This window comes from Panthera tigris, chromosome C1 (assembly GCF_018350195.1).
Source record: "Panthera tigris isolate Pti1 chromosome C1, P.tigris_Pti1_mat1.1, whole genome shotgun sequence".
NCBI classification, from domain to species: Eukaryota; Metazoa; Chordata; class Mammalia; order Carnivora; family Felidae; genus Panthera; species Panthera tigris.
Genome location: NC_056667.1, coordinates 49820169 through 49837997, shown reverse-complemented (window position 1 = coordinate 49837997; position 17829 = coordinate 49820169). Strand labels below are relative to the sequence as shown.

The following is a 17829-nucleotide window of genomic DNA, read 5'->3' as shown; positions in this document are numbered from 1 at the left end:
GAGCCCACTTGGGAAGGCCTGTGGTGGTCAGACATTGCCAGCCACTAGAGATCGGTCTGTGTAACTCAGGGGTTCAGCATTAGGAAGCACATTTGCTTACAGTTATCAACTAAATTCTCTGATAGTAGAAGCGATAGTCTGGTCTTCCTTATGATTTTTTCTTGTATTTTATTTATCAATTGGTTCAGAAATCAGGGCATGGAAGAGGAGTTTGTGCGTGTGCCTGTGGTGGCGGGGGGTGGGGGGGAGGTGTTCCTTAAATGTCTTCCCAATGTGGACCAGCGGGCTTTGAGATTTTTAATTTGAAAGGCTCCCCTCCGCTATAAATTACATGTCCTCCAGCCTATCAACTGTCTTATCAATAAAGGAGAAGATGGTAAGGCGAGCTATTGCTGTGAAACAACACATTCTTGTGAATTCAGCAAACCCCAGAAAAACCCAGAAGCAAGTCATGATGATAAAAGCCTTTCTATGCCACCAGTAGAACATTTTATTTTGCCTACATTCCTAGAATCATCTGGTTCAAAAGTATTAAATTACCTATATCAAACTTTTGGGCTCTCTCTCCTGATATCCTCCTTTCCCCCCAAATCTTTAAACCCTGTTCTAATGGACATGCAACCATATGAATTAGATCCGCCAGGACCCCATCCACGCTTCTTCACATAATGTTGAGGGAATGCTTGAGGCTGGGCATGAGATGATGACAGATACCTTCCTATACAAGCCATTTGATTTAATCCATGGCGTGGAATCCAGAAGTATGGACCCAAAGGCATCAGCCTGATTCAGGGTTGAGTAGCTATATGTGTCCCACAGACATACTTCATCCTTACCCAAGCCTGGAAACTGCACTAAGAGTTTTGGCAGATAATAAAAGACTTCAACAATTTATTTCGCGGTGGCGCTTATCATGGCAGGTTTCACACAACCCTGCCAGGCAGGTATCATCACCCACATTCTACAGATGAGGAAACAGATTTGAAGAGACACACAGCCAGTAATTTAAAAGGTGGGGGGATTTGAGACCGTATCTTCCAGACTTCAGTAACTGCACATGGTATTCTGATTCTTCCACAGGGCCACAGGGGTCCCCTCCCATTGCTGGAAAATGTACTGTGAATGCATGGGACATTGATAGTGGAGAGGAATATGTATTTAAATGAAGAGGAAGAGTATTACTGGTAGGCTTTTAAAGTACTGTGTCATTGTCCCGTGCAGAGAGGGAGAGGGTGAACAGAAAAGTGGTGCACGGAGGGATGTACGGGGCACAGTAATTATGTGACTACCAGTCTGTAGGCCGTTATCCCCCGTGACTAGATTTAAATAGAGTTTGGGGATGGTGACAACATAGGCTTATTTTTCCTCTCTGGCCCTTTCCCTCCTGCACCCAATATCATTATGTCCCCCAAACTGAAAGTAAGGAACCTAGGAGGTCTAGATCATCCTTTGTTACACTTATTGCTGAGGTCTACAAAATATCCCTCCTCATGCTCCTGTCCATTCAACTTCTGTAACTGCTGCTCAAGTTCTCGATCTTAACATTTCTTTCCTGGTCTCCTCTCATGTTTTCCTCAATGGATTCCTTGCCTCCAGTCTCACCTTTGAAGACCTCCTTGGAGACCTGCTCTCCTTAGCATTAGTGTCACAATTCCTATCCTTTCTTACACTTTGATCCCTCAGTAAAGGTTTAAGGAGGTGCTCATCGCATCATCTGTCAAGGTTAGGTTGTCCATCCAACACCTCAGAACTCTGTCTCCGGCCATCACTCTTTTTTGACATCGTTCCAGGTACTAACAAAAGACAAAGTCATGTGATCGAGCTATTCCTATCCCCTTGTCATCTTTAAAATATCGGGAACTATCCCTCTAATTCAGTAACTAATCATTCCTATCATCTAAAAAGGTTTTTATCATCTGATCACATGTTCCCATACAATTCAGAGAAGAGCCAAGAGTTTCTTTTCTTTTTCCATCCCATTATACTTTCTATCACCTCCCCCTGCCACAACTGACCATGCACCACAGTTATCAGCTCTGATCTTCTGCCAGGCTCTTGCTCTTGGTGAGTGGTCAAGGTACACATCTTTGAACTGTTACTTTGATTTAAACCTTTTTTTCCTGTGTGATGTATGAGGTGCACAGCTCATCAAATGCATTTCTCTTGGACTGTAAGTTGCTGGAAGGCAGGCCTACACAAAAGCAAAAGGAGCTTTTTGCTAATAAGAATGTATGCAAGTAGATGCTGTTTGATGATCTCTGTGTTTGAGAGCACTCACAGCTACTGAAATAATATGCAAAATTTAAGAGTCATATCTTGCTCTCAGTCTTGGGCATATAGTTGCACCATGTTATCCGCCCAAACACCCAGTCACTTCCACATCTGGTGTAGTTGATGGTACCCGAGAGCGGTGTTCGCTGTGATCTTGTCTTGGCCCTGCAAACCCACGCTACAACCGTCGCTGGGGATGAGTGCCTATCACTAGAGCCTGTGCAGTTGGGACGAAACTTTAAATGAGGATTCAAGTACACAGAGCTTTATCAGTGACCGGCGCCTCGTCTCAGCCGTACTTACTGGGTGAGGTCGGGGAGGCTGCACCTCCTTCTGTTGATGTGGTTGGAGGCTTTGTGTCTGGCACCGGCAGAGGCACAGGCCTGGCCATCGGTGGTGGCGGCGGCGGTGGCAACATTGGGGTGGGAAGGAATGGGTTGTGCACTTTGCCTTGGCTACTCCCGTTGGGCTGTGAGGGCGGGAACAAAACAAACACGCAGAAGGAAAAGAAGAAACACATACCGACCATTAGCGGCTTCTGCAAATGAAACGTGCATTAGTCCATCTTTTTATGTAAAATTACGAAGTATTCTAGCTGCTTGAATTCTTGCATAAGAGCATATGGATTAAAAAACTGTTGGGTTGTCCTTAAGGCATTCCGCAAAAGTGTAGTCTTAGGCACACATGCTCAATGTAGCCTCAACTTATCTCTCGAATTACTTTGGCCTTCTTTACATCCTGCTTCCGTAAAACGACCTGCCAACTTGTGCTTGGAATGTTTCACTTCTGTATGAACTGTTACCTTCATCATCATTCCCACGAGTATTATTTATTTCATATGTAAGTGTTTTATAGGTTGTGGAATTATTCCGTCATGTCTATTTACACAGATACAATAAGGTTTCCCAAATATGCGTCGGAAATTAAAAATAATATTTTATTTTCACTCTTCAAAGTTGATATTATATAACATTTAATAAATATGTTAAGTGAACATGAAAAATTTCTTTCACATATTGTATAACATCAGGCACAGAAACTTTAGAATTGAGCTGTCAAAATTCTGCTAGGGAAAAATATCACTTCTAATTTTGATTTAAATTATATAAGCATATGCCATAAAAGTCATATTTATTTGGCTGCCTGATGTTAGAACAACCAAATAACAGCTCTTTAACAAAAGAAAGTTCCCCTCTGAAGAAAGCAATAAGATCCATTTTATTTTCAAGTTTTTCAAAATAGTCCCACGAACAGACCTGCCTTAAACCCTATAAAATATTGATCAAAACACAAAACCAGGAGTTTGATACTTATATACGATAATGTCATGACTATTTTTAAAAAGTTAGAAATTTAAAAGTGAGATTCTTGATGCTGGTGGTCACTTCAGACTTTTCATGGTCTCTCAGGTGGCCTTTCTGACTCCAGACTTCAGTGATACTGTGCAACCAATAATAACACCTGGTATTTAGGCTATAGTCCCGAATCAAAATTCAGCTGAGGGAGATCCAGTTGTCCCAGGCTTTTGAGCGTAAGCTTATAATTCTGCAGACGCAGCCTCAGTTAGCCCCTCATCTACATTCTCTTATATATTTGGTATTGTTCTTCAAAGATATCTTGTCTGACAATCAGAATCAGAATGTCTGACAATTTCTTGCTAGCAAACTTGTCTGTGTGTTATTTCTGAGTGGGCTGAAAGTCCATAAGTGAATGCTTTGGAATAAGCCAAGCAAATGAATACACAAGCAAAAAGAAAAAAGGCCCCATATTGATTTGTTGTCTAGACAGAAATGTATCTGCTAACACATCACCAGACATTAGTCAAAGCTGCCTGTTCTGTCTCAGATATGCAGAATCAGGTATTTCTGCACGGGAGGAAAATCAGTGACAGGGCCGTGTGATATAATATTCTAAATTAGGCAATAATAATTACGGCTCATCTGCGGCTTCGTGTGCAGCTATTAGGAGAAAAGGAAAATCACATGTAGCTTTGTGTTGGTCATTATTTACTATTCATTATTATTATTATTATTATTATTGGCTTTGGGATGCAGCTATCCAATTGTAAACATTTAGTTCCATTTTGAAACAAAATTTGTGATTTTTTAAAAATCACTTTTACATTTGGAATATTATTTCAAATCGTGATTATTTGGTTGCTTAGAGAAAAAATGAGAATATTCATTTGAAGCTGCCGAATACTGTTTAGCTTTATACAAAGATAAGTGGGAAAGATAACCTACTTGCAGAAATAACAAACCATAATAAACTGTACTTCGAGCATCTTGAGTTCAAGTACTGGTCAACTTGATCTAAAGTGTTAGAAGACTGTATTTTTAAAAAATATCAACTTAGCTGATCTGAAACATCTGTGCCCCCTTCATCCCCCTACCCCTCCCTTCCCCTCCAAATCATTATTTAAAATTATTTGGTCTTTCTATTTTGTTAACTGTGTGAGCTCGAGGGTTAGTGTGCGTGAGGTGGAATTATCAGCCCACAGACCTTAGAAGGTTATACAGTTCACCCTTGAGATGATTTATATCCATAAACTTGACAGTTGCGAACTTAACACAAACACTTTTTAAACCCTGGCCAATCACTCTTAGAGCAAGTTAACTTTCCCACAATCTAGAATAAATATGACATTTGCCTGCAGTCCATCAGCACAACATTAGAGCACAATGTCACATGGTCATAAGGTCTCCCCTTGTTATTTTTACATTCGGTTAATATTTCTAAAGAAATTGGAAAAAAAAAGGAGGTCTCCTTACATTGAGGAACCCCACCTGTCCAGCCTGCTGACCAGCATCAGGGCAGACAAGTTGGACAAACTCTTTCAGCGTCTCCTGAGGGTGATAGCGGATGGCTGGGTGAGAGAAGTAAGGTCCAGGCTGTTGGATAATGGGCGACGTCGGAAAATGAAGAGTCGACGGTGTTGCATGCGGGCTTGCTGTAGGAAAAGAAAGCGTCAGAGTCACGAAGAGACAGACCCGCTCTGCAACAGCTCCTAAGCCCGGTCCAGCTTCCTTTTTCTTTCTTTCCTGACCCAACTCTTACCACTGCTCATGTGGCTGAATTTAACACTGGGTACGTCTGATAGATTTTCTTCCTCAAGGCTCTAAGACAAACACGGAGGTTAGATTAGGGTAGAGTTTCAGGCTGTCTTTCCATTTTCAGTGGACATGAGTTATAAAGGCATTAATAATCCTTGGTGAAGCTGAAGATTATTCATTACCTTAAGAGCCTTTTTAATGAAGCAAGCAATAAAAAATGTATTTGGTAGATTAGACCTGATTTAACTGACATTACATATGACAAATTCTAGTTTGCACATATGGATCCTCTTTCATGCTGAGCTAACCCATAGACAATAATTCATTGTTAAAGCTCTTATACCCCTTTCAAGGAAATTTCTAGGGACTAATACAGGATGAAATTTTTTTGAAGTATGTAGTAAATGATCACTTAATGAACCTGTGTAATTTGGATGCCTCACTTTACATGGAAGGTTCACGTAGCCTTTTTTTTTCTTTCTTTTTTCTTTTTCTTTTCTCTCTCTCTCTCTCTTTTTTTTTTTTTTTTTTTGGCCAATTCAAAGCCAAAGTCAGAAATGCATAAATGTTAGACAGGGGAACCCACAGGCTGAGTGGGCAGTGACCCCTGCTGAACTGTGGGCCCTCTGCCCATAAAAATTGATACAAGATCTCAGACAACTATTACTCCTTTTTATTTGAGCCCTGCTAAATTTTATTTGTACAAGAAGATTACATTAGATTAAAAAACTTATGTGAACCGCTTGATAATGTTCCTGAGAGAACTTCTGCCCTTGAATTCGAAGGGTGATTGATAAAATCTGCTGGAGAATAAGAGCAGCACACAGGGAGGGTCGGAGATACTCAAACCAAGTGACGCCAAAGAAGCAGCTTTCCTCAGGGAGGGCCAGAGAAACAGCCCCCAAATAAAAACAGGGGAGAGTGTTTATCCTGCCTTATTACTCTTTGCAATTTAAGTCTTCAAACTCTGGGAGTCCCTGCAAAGACCAAACAAAGGGATGCCCCAATGTTTGGGGAATAAGATTTTCCTAATACCTAGAGGGACTCATAAAAGTGTGAAACAAACGAAGCAAGACAGGCCACACTTTCTTCCACTACCCCATAAGCATGGCTGAAGACTGTAAAAATCATACATCGCCATTGACCACTGGCCATGGGTTCTTTGTTCTTTACCGGGATATCTTTAGTATTGGGGTGCTTTGTAATAATTGAAATGGCTAAGGACTTGGGGGTTCAGAATAGCATCTGTAGCTTGCAAAGAGTGCAAATGGGGGTTTGGAGTAGAAGTGAGTGTCTTAATCCACATCTTGCAGATGATCTGAGGGGACCCTTCATTCATGCAACCTTTAATCTATCCCATAAACACTGATGGGGCTGCTACTATGGGCATGGGATACAGCAGGGTGCCAGCACACGGAGTTTGATCTTCAGTCATGCAATTGAGGGCATCTTGAACATAGCCTATTGAAACTAGAATTCTTGTGATCTTCTACCCGTTATACGTGCTCTTCTTCCGGTCTTTCCCATCTGAGTAAATAGCTATTTCTATTTACTTGTTCACTGTCAGATCCCCAGAACAGTGTCTGGCCCTCCATAAATACTAGTTGAACGTACAACCAGCGATTGCATACAAGAGTGGTACAGAAACCAAGAACCATACAGATAGACTTAAAACTTTGGTTTTTTCCCCACCTGGAAAAAAAGCCAGGGGGGTTATAGAAAAACTAGTAAAACTTAGGACTTCACAAAATAAATGATAAATCTGGTGATGCATTATTGCCTCTGAGCTTACACCCACAGGCTAAAACGTTAAATGGCTCTGGTCATCTCTTACTTTGCCAATTGTGCTTTAAAGAGCCAAAGGAGTTTTGTCTAACCTAACCATACCATCTGATATGGTATGGTTGTCTCTACTGGTAGCGAGAAGATGTGACCCAGCATCACATCCGACCAAAGAGTTTCTGGTCAGGGGCAGAATGTAGTATTTCCCAAACAAGGCTGGGAACGTAGTAAGCACAAAAAAATGATAGGCTCGGTTTCTGCAGCACGTCAAACACAAACGTGGGAACTTTGTTGTCAAGAGTCCCGGGGAAGCAGACCTTCATGATAAAGCGGCAATGCTTCAGGTGCTCGAAGGAAAGTGATAAATGATTGTTCAATTATGAAATTGTAGTGGCCAACAGAGAATGCTGCCCAAGGCAAAAAATCACTTGAGTAAATACCAGGTGGATAAAAGTTAAAGAAACTTGACAGAGGGAATCATTCAACTCATCTCGGGATCCCTCCGTTAATGTTAATAAACACCCCTGCCCTTTTTGTTATTGTTGTTAAATACGTAAAAGAACATCGTTAGCAACTTAAATTTAGATCTTAGTTTACTGTATTTTCCTAAAACAATTTCCCTTGTGGCCCCGAGTTGAACAGAAACCTAAGAACACATGGTACTACATGAAATTAATTCTACAATGACTGACTTATAAGGACCAATTAATTCTTAATTAGCACCAGGAAATCATTTAACCTGTAGTTTCAAATTAGGCAATTGCTGAGTCTGCATTTCAGAGGGTTATCCTTCACAACCCTTACTTTCTCATGCCTTGGACCTTCTGGTTCACTGTGAAACCGGGTATAAATCATTCAAGATCCTGAGCTTTAATTTCTTCAAACAGAAAATAGTTGTGTTATAGACATCGCACAGTTCTGTTAAATATTATTAAATACATGCTATTTCTTTAGATAAACTGCTAGTATTACTCTTACTGGATGAGACCCTTGCTCTTCCGTTCTCTAAAGCTCAGCCTTCAGCAACATCTAAATTCGTATTTTCTTCTCTCCTATTTCTTGTCTTCTCTCCTTTCTCTTGGATTAGATGTTTTCAGTGTGCCTATATGTTTATGTCTAAGTAGTCTCAAATCATTTTAGAAAGTGTCATTGGGGTTAAACCAATCAATCGCCCAATCAGTGAAATTCATTAAAGGTACATTGAGATCTTCCGGTCAGGGATCCTACAGAGAGAAAGAAACTACCATTATGAATCTGGTGTGGTGCTAACGTAATGCACAAAGAATGATAAAAGTCCAGATTTTTGACAGAGGAAAACATCTCTTATGGACGTATGTGTGTGTGTGTGTGTGTGAGTAGTTGACACAATAAAAAATTATAGCACATTATGTAAATGCATATTTAGGTCCTTTAAAATGTGCATTATTTACTTGAGAGTCAATAAAGGCTTTTCTCAAGTGGTTACAGTTTATTGCAGTGCATCCGTCTGTATCCATGTTGATGTTAATACAATTTTGTGTATTAAAAGGCACTACAAAATTGGCTGCTTCTGGGGTCTAATACTCTTAGTACCCTAGGCCAGGAGCAGCAGAGAGTGTCAGAAACACCCTGCTCTGGGTGGATCTCACTACCGGTTTAAACTTTAACCAGAGGCCAGACTTATGTAAAACAACTGCTAGGCTTTTCACAAACAATACGAGTAAGAAGGAAGGAAATTTGATCAGGTTTTCTTTGGCCAGAATAGCACTGCCTACACATTCTGAACAAAGTAGCCACAATTCAAAAAAACAGGGAGCCAGAATTTTCCAAAGGGTGTAGAGCTCAGTTATTTATTACAAAATGATCATATTACTAGATACTTATAAAAGAGAAAGCAGGTCAGACAGGTTGGTTTACTTGTTTGTACTCCATTCCCCTCCCCTCACCCCGCTTCTTTAAAAGATTTTCTTGGTTTTAGTTTGAAAGAGAAAAAGCTAAAAATTTGACACTATATATATATAAGTTAAAGATGCTTTCTCCTTTATTTTTTTTTAACGTTTATTTATTTTTGAGAGAGAGACAGAACGTGAGAAGGGGAGGGGCAGAGAGAGAGGGAGACACAGAATCCGAAGCAGGCTCCAGGCACTGAGCTGTCAGTGTAGAGCCCGACGTGGGGCTTGAATCCACGAACTGCGAGATCATGACCTGAGCTGAAGTCGGATGCCTAACAGACTGAGCCACCCAGGTGCCCCAAGATATTTTCTTCTTTAAAGCAGATTTAAAACTGGAGACAGAGAAGGTCAAGGTCATTACTAGGTTATTATGTATGTTGAGAGACTTTTTGATCCAAGTGACTCTTGGTCTATGAGTCCTCCATAGCGGGAAGGCCTTATAGACACATATTCTAGCTCAAAATAAGATGACGTCAGGGAGGCATAGCCAGGTAAGTTTGGAAACTTGTATTTCATTCTTTTATAAATCTTGAGGAAACAAAAAAAAGAGAAGAAAGTAATCCCTCCTCACCATTTTTAGTAGTTTTGCCCAAACTCATAGAACCTTCCCACATTTTTCTTCCAACCAAAATTTTATGGGTGAAATATGTTCTTGTATTTAACCTGACATAGGATTAATTGCTTTACTCCTCGTCCACAAACTGTCACAGATTCTCACAGATTGGACAGGGACTTGGATTCTTTTCACGTTAGCATTTGCTTTCGAGACTCCAAAGAAAAGCTATCAAGAGAGCAGCGCAAACAATAAAACCTAATCCCCCTTCAGGTGTGTGCTTTTAAGACCGTGTTACACACAGCCCTCTTCCCTCACAGAAGGAATGATCACTCCCAAGCCTTGGCATTTGTAAAACTTCACAGTCTTACCATTAATCAACACTGAGTCAGTGGCAACAGGTGAGAGTCCAAACTGTTTCTGTGTTAGCACCATTACCAGAAAAAGCCACTCATCTCTCTTCAGTAGTAAGATGTTCTTTACACAAAAATAACCATTTCCATCAAGCAATGGGTGGCATTAAGAACTCCTGACTACTCATGTTTAAGAAGTAAAGGTTTTAATAAGGCAGAACTTTAAAAGAGGAAAGTGGAAGAAAAAAAAATACTGCATTAAAGAAAAAAAAAAGCCTTCCACAAAGGCAAATGGAATTTGAATTATTTGGGTTGTCAACTACTATGTACTTGGCTTCCTCAGAAATTCAAAACCACAGTGTATAACACCACTGTAGCCTGCCCTAAAGCTGAGAAATCTATCTTAATGGTCCATAGCTGTAATTTATAAATCATGCATGATCAGACCTGCCACTTATGAAAGCCCAGGAGTTTGGAGTTATGGGATTTATTTTAACGGAGACACAAGGAAAGGGGAATTAGCAATGGTTTTTAAACCATTAGGAGGTGGAGCCTTTTCTAAATCATAAACCTTTAAGTTGAGGCAAGCCAAGGTTTTCAAAACACACAGTACATACCTTTAACATCGCCGAGATGCATGTGAAAGACCTGGGTGTCATATGAGAGAAACATGACCTTGCATGATGACGGGGGAAAGCACCAGTATTTTTATATTGCTGCTACCAGAGTAAACTTGATTCTATGCTACATTTCTAAGATGACTGGTGTATTCTGTTCCATTTTAATTAAGGGGATCTTCAGGTTGGAGACCGAATTCTAACGTCTTCTGCAAAAGCAGACAGAAAGGGGGGCGGGGGGAACAGGCGAAGTTCTTTTAAAATTTTTATTTAGATCAATTTTACCTACTTAAAGACTCTTCTTGCTCTGAGGCCCTGGCTGATAACCTTGGCCAGGGGTGGGCAAACGTTTTTTGTAAAGGCCAGAGAGTGAAGGGGTTAGGCCTCGTAGGCTGCATGGTCTCTGTTGCAATTACTCAATTCGGCAGCTATGCTTCCAAAGCGGCCACAGATATTACATAAACAGATGAGTGTGGCTCTGTGCCAATTACATTTTTATTTTCAAAAACAGGCCGAAGACTCGATTTAACTTGTGGGCCCCAGTTTGCTGGCCCCTGGTGTAGACCCACATAATTCCTGTTCACTCTCCAAACATTTGCCATGCTCTGCTCATGGGTTGAGCACCTGACAATCACTTTCATCTCTTCCCCATCAAACCCTGTTCTTGTCCTGATCAGCCTTTCTGCTGAAGCCTCACCTTTCGGAAGCTTTCAAAGTAATCAGCTTGCCTTCTGTATTTCTACTAACTACCCATCGCCATTCTTTTCTATGCTGGGAGCTTGTACCTTTTGACCACCTATACCCACTCCTCCCATCACCCACTGTAGCTCTTTGCTATCTCTCTTCACCATTATTTAACCTGCTTTGGTCTGTGCTAGTTTCCCACACCTGTGTGTGTATAATTTCAAGTTAAACATATGAGTAAAAAAAAAAAAAAAAAAAAAAAAGGGAAAGGTATAATATGAGGACCATGGGCTTTAGAGTCAGATAGATATAGATTCAAATTCTAGATCTTCCACTTAAACCAGTTATGCCTTAAGTTTCTGAGCTTCTCTATGACTCAGTATTGCCATCTGTATAATGGGGCTAATAATAATAATAGATTTGTTGTTGGGATCAAATGAGACAAAGTATATAAGGCACATGGTGTAGTTCTTGACCATGTGGGTAAGTGATCAATCAATAGCTTCTTTTATTGGTTATACTATCATAGGGATGGAGATGAGGATGGGAGATGAATAAATTGAAATTTGTTCCCATTTTCTAAGACCTGTTTGGATCACAGAATACACAAGGGGGAAAGAAAAGTAAGAATAAGAGGTACCTTCTGTTTACCTGTCTCTTGGACAAATAAATACATAAATATTGATGAAAGAGTATGTACTATCAGGGTGGACATGACATAAGCATCTTGAAAAGAAATCTCTAGATGACAAAATGCAAAACAAAACAACAGTAGCAACAACTTTGGTCTAATGGTCATAGATACCATAGATACAATGACCTATGAAGACTCTTTTTGACCAAATATGCTTTGAACCTGTACCTTTGCTTAGATCTCAAACTTTCGACACTTACCCTAGAAACTTACAACTATGGGGCTATCTCCCTCTAGACTCTATTTTTCATTTACATCTACAATCCGTGAGTGTCCATACTGAACTCCCCTTTACCACGTAGACCCCTGCTATCCAAGCACACTTCAGAGCTAACCAGAGTCTACCCATGTCTTCCTCCTGGCCTTCCCAAACCTGAATACAATAGAAATTTCTATCATTCCCTTGAAAGGGCCACCATGTCGGTTTTGGGGAATTGTTTATTGGAGATCTAATACATGTTAAATCTAAAAAAAAAGTTTTTAAAGAAGATCTAGAGTACTTTTAAGAAAAATTTTTTATTATTATTATTTTTTTTGAAAATTTTCTAACTAGATTAAGGGACTTTTAGTTTTGTTTCTGCCACTACTTGGCTTATGAATATAGGCAACTTCTGGGCGCTTGGGTGGCTCAGTCAGTTAAGCATCTGACGTCAGCTTCGGTCATGATCTCGCAGTTTGTGGGTTCAAGCCCCACATCGGGTTCTGTGCTAACAGCTCAGAGTCTGGAGCCTGCTTTGTATTCTGTGTCTCCTCTCTCTGCCCCTTCCCTGCTCATGCTCTCTCTCTCTGTCTCTCTCTCAAAAATACATGAAACATTAAAATTAAAATTTTTTTATAAATATAGGCAACTTCTTTCTCTTCCAGTTCTCTCCTCTGCAAAATGAAGAGTTTGAACCCAATTGCTGAGGCTCACCTAGCTTTACATTCCAGTGGAATATCGTCTCTGGAATTACACACAAATACTGAGTACAACTGGTCCCTAGTGAGAACACTGAAATCTAAAACATCTGAAACAAGGGAGCACATGCCCTTTGAAAGAAATTATTTTTCAAATGTTTCTGAGATATCAAGGTATAGAGTATTTCTGGACTCAGTCTCTAAGACACCCTGACTTTGGGAAGGCTGTAATATTTAGAGCTTTAAGACCTCTGAGTGTGTTTGTTCAAGCTCTGTATGATAGCACCCCAGCCTTTGGATCCTGACCACCTTCTCTCTAACACGTGATATTTGTGCACTATTTGCCTAGGCTGCCATGATGGCTAAGGTGAGATGCGTTCAAACACCACACAACAGTGATGATTACTGGAAATATGAAGAGGGACTGTTGAGTGAGCAGAGTTGAAAAGAATCCTATTCCATGAAGGGAACGTGAGCTTTTTTAAAAAAAAAAAAAATTTTTTTTTTTTAACGTTTATTCATCTTTGAGAGACAGAGAGAGACAGAGCATGAGCAGGGAAGGGTCAGAGAAAGAGGGAGACACAGAATTCAAAGCAGGCTCCGGGCTCTGAGCCATCAGCACAGAGCCTGACGCGGGGCTCGAACTCATGAACTGCGAGATCATGACCTGAGCTGAAGTCAGAGGCTCAACTGACTGAGCCACCCAGGTGCCCCAGGAATGTGAGCTACTACATAATATGTAAGCAATCCTACAAAATGAAAGATGAGGAATAAGAAACATGGCAAAACACTGGAGAAAAAAGCAACCCCACGGAATGGACAAGCATAGAGGTTAATGGAAATAGGCAGGGAGTCCTCTAACAATTGGCTGGACATGCACTGGAATTACAAACTGCAGTCTTGCAAAGGGGAATTTCCCAAGTAAAATCTGCAGGGGTGCTCCAGCCTCTTGGAGGATTACCAAGGAATGGGGCCTGGGTGGTCTGCCGACATGGGGGGGAAAAAAAGGCAAAAAAAACAAGCAAATAAACAACAACAAAACCATGATAAACACAAAAGTGTGGGCTGATTTGCGGCATCTCCCTCACCAAATTGTCAGGTTTACATGGGAGTTTAAGCCCCTATTTCTGAGAGATATGTTACTTTCAAAGTGTCCTCCTGAATGCCAAGTATCTTCCTGAATACACCCCGGAGGACTGAAGGGTTTATTCCTACTGTGGTAGACTGCACACACACAGGGAGGAAGTGTGAGAAGGGTCAGTCCGATGTCTGAAGTCAGGGGTTCACGTTTTGATCCCTGGTTGGATACCAACCAGCTCTGTGTCAGCCTCCTGGCTTCTTTTACTGCAAGATGGAAACTGTATGGCATGTGTGGGTTTTACAGCTCAACCACCCTGGGCTTGAAATCACCACTCCCTTTCCTAATCTGGGGAAAATTACTGAACATTTCTGAGCCCACCTTTCTTTATCTATAAATTGGATAAAATAGCAAGAAGAAAAGATCTGAGACTAGAATTAATTCTAGTACATAGTGGGGCTCACTCACTTAAAAAGTATGTGTTGAGGGGTGCCTGGGTGGCTTGGTTGGTTAAGCATCCAACTTCGGCTCAGGTCATGATCTCACGGTCCGTGAGTTCGAGCCCCGCGTCGGGCTCTGTGCTGACAGCTCAGAGCCTGGAGCCTGTTTCAGATTCTGTGTCTCCCTCTCTCTCTGCCCCTCCCCTGTTCATTCTCTGTCTCCCTCTGTCTCAAAAATAAATAAATGCTAAAAAAAAATTAAAAAAAAAAGTATGTGTTGAGAATCAGCTCTGTGCTAGATAGTGTATTAGACTGTGGGTTATTCATTCTTCTTAGAATTGTTTTTTTTTTTTTTTTTTTTTTTTAGAATAAATTAGGATACGTGAGAAATAATCAGGATCATACAATGCAATGTGGCAACATGAGATAACTGGGAATCAAGAGTTGAACTGTTTTCAACTGTTTTCATGGACCCGGAGTTTCATGGCATGGGCTAATAGTCACTTTCTAGGACCTGACCTTACCTGCGCTCTGCAAGTCCTAACTGCAGGAGTAAGTCACTTTGGCTGGTGAGAAAGTCTGGAAACAGAGCTCTTATGGTTTTTATTTGGGGGGAGGGGATACCTATCCTTCCCTCAGCCTCAGTCTATGTATTTAGAGTGGCCTTAACCCCACCCCCTGGCTCCACAGGTAAGCGTGCAACTCAGGCTACGCCAATAAGAAACTCCTTTATCTTTTAAACATAAGGATTGTTCCAAAAGTGACCCAAGCGAATGACCCAAACCGGGACAATCAGAGCCATAAGCATCCAGGAGTAGAACCTTTCCTAGATCTATTGTGAAAAGGCTGTTCTCTTTCCCTTGGGATTGTTAAATTGGTGAGAATTAAGCCTGGAGCTGCTCACATCATTAATGCCACAGTCCAAAGAGATTCAGCCTAAGAATGAAGTTCACACAGAAGACAGCAGAGCTGAGGGGAGAGAACAACATACAGATTTCTGAAGGTATCACCTGAGCTTCTGGATCCAGCTCTACCTGAAGCCAAAAACCCCTAGACTTTTTGGTTACAGGCACCACCAGTCCGTAATTTTCTTTCAGAGCAGTAGAGGGATGGTTAAGGAAGTTGGATGGTTAAGGAAGTTTCTCTCACTGACAAGAATATTTCACGTGAAAGAGTCTGTATTAACATATCTTCAAAGCCATTCATTACAGGGTATGCAGTAATTCTGCAACTTTTCATGGTGTTCAGGAACTTGGATTTGGGAAGATCTGGAGATATCCCTCAGGGATGCCAAGGTTTTCTAAATTCATATTGCATGCCAATAGAAGGGACCCCCACAAATACTTCACATACCTGTGCTATATTATCGCTTTCTTGAATTCCCCTCTCATTAATCTCATCACACTAACAGTAATCTGTTTCATATCTGTCTGTTTTATTAGACTGCAGGCACAGGACTTGTCTGGTTTGCTCATCAGGGCCTAGCACACTGCTTGGTGGATGGGAAGTGCTCAATAATTATATGCTGAGTTGATTCCTATCAACAACAGACTCTTGCGAACAAAAACGGTGCTTAACTTTAGCAAGAGCCATGCCTGAATGAAGACATGCCAAAGTGAAGTCTCTACCATGGCTGAAGGGCTACCCATCCCGGGAGGGAGCTATTTATTGCCCCACTGGGGAGATTCCCCTATTCTCCCAGTGTGACGGGGTAACCAGGCTGGTGCACTTCCCTGGGACCACATCTCCTGGTCTGGGCACATGAGGCTCCTCCCGGGGAGGACCCATGAGAGCAGGTAGAAGACAACTGGGGAGGAGGAGTGGGGAATGAAGGAAGTAAGGACCCTCTCAAGAGAACCACATTCAAAGTGGGGATAAAAGACATCCCAGAGGTGGTGAACATTTCGTGACATCCTTGTGACAGTACCCAGCACTTTCCATATGTCATTTCACTTCCTCCTCCTCCTCCTCCTCATGCTTTAAAGTTCTGTACGGGTGGGAAAACAAAAGGCAGGCAGAAGACAGGTAACTAGTTCAAGCACACGCGGATCCCAAGTGGCCAGCCAGGATCCGAATTCTATTCTGTCCGACTCTACGGCCCATGCACTTTTCACTGCACTCTGCTGCTCCCATTTGAATTATTTTTTGGAGGTCAACCGGTTTATTTCCTTTCAGCAGTGTTTGTTCTCGGGTCCCTTATTATTGTATTGCAACCTGGCAACTCTGATGTTGCTCACGGGTGTTTTGCACATAAGAAAAAGGAAGTGTTTGATGGGGGGGGGGGAAGGCAACCGCCATTTAATATGAAGAAATGGCACATGTCAAATGTAAATTTACTGTGGAAATATACATTTTAAAAACCATTCTATACGCGTGATTAAGTACACTAATTTCAACACTACAAAGGGTGCAGCATGAAATAGGTGATCTCTGTGATACTGCAACCGCATTAATAGGGCCGTACATTCCCATTTCAAATACCAGTGCTCACCCCCCTTTGCCTACATGGATGATAAGCTGATACTACATAAACATTGTTAAAGCCACAGTTCCATGCTACAGTAATTCACTTAACTTTAACATGATTTATGGTTCTGTCAATAGGGGAGGTTGAAAACCGTGCACGGAAGCTTCAATGTGAGCTTCATATTTAAAACAGCAATTGTGTGCGTGTGTGCATGTGTGCGTGGGTGTGTGTGTGACAGAAGAAAACATTCCACATAAAGAGGAGATACGAGTCCAATGTTGACTTTGTTACTCTACTCCGAAAAGAAGGAAAATAAAGGAGTCCAAAACATGGAATCAACATTACATTAAGCTACACCAAGAAGAAAGAACTGATAGGGATTCAGCGGATTATGTGATTTATAGTTCAAGCGATACCAGGAAGTCTTATCAATGAGAGGATTTCAAAGCAACCTTGCTCAGAACCACTGCCTTTATCACGTGTGCACATGTGGGTCTATGGTGGGGGTGCGGGTGGGGGGAGGTAGAGAGGGAGGGAGAGACGGAGAGAGCGATGAAGACAGGTGGAGAGAAAGGGGCAAACAATCCCAAGGGAGGGCAGCTTCACGATGAGTTTAAATCTAGGCCCACGTGGTTAATCACCCTACTTTTCTCTCTGGCACTCCACCTGGGGGCCTTTTGCCTCTTTAAGAGATTAAGGAGTCAAATGGTCTTTCTCCTGTAACCTGTCCTCCTTGGGACCACATATTAGCAGGATTCCCCTACAGAAGAGCTCTCTTTAGAAGTTTGCTGCCGGGATGACAAATTAACCCAGCAGGGTGTCCCACACATCTATCTCGGTACAAATTATTAGTGTAATAGAGCTTTTAGTTATGCATTTATCTAGTAATTATTGAATGGCGACACAGAACCAAGCTGAGCAGCCATGGCCTTTTATGAGGTTCGCTCGGTGGGTGGCCTTACAGTTAATTTAGGATAGTTTTCCACTAAGCAGTTCACTTGCAGACAAA

At 41.4% G+C, this 17829-nt stretch overlaps 1 protein-coding gene across 13 annotated transcripts in view; it reads right to left on the bottom strand.

Moving 5' to 3' along the window:
- NFIA (nuclear factor I A) overlaps window positions 1-17829 on the bottom strand; it is a 371559-nt gene that overhangs the window by 49922 nt on the left and 303808 nt on the right. For 12 of the 13 annotated variants that reach the window (XM_042997406.1, XM_042997401.1, XM_042997402.1 and 9 more), the window contains 2 exons: window positions 5043-5221; window positions 2575-2740 (listed from right to left, as the gene is read on the bottom strand). In XM_042997406.1, coding sequence (XP_042853340.1) covers window positions 2575-2740; window positions 5043-5221 — 345 coding nt within the window. The remainder of the gene's footprint in view (window positions 1-2574; window positions 2741-5042; window positions 5222-17829) is intronic. The other variant, XM_042997404.1, reaches the window with a different exon arrangement.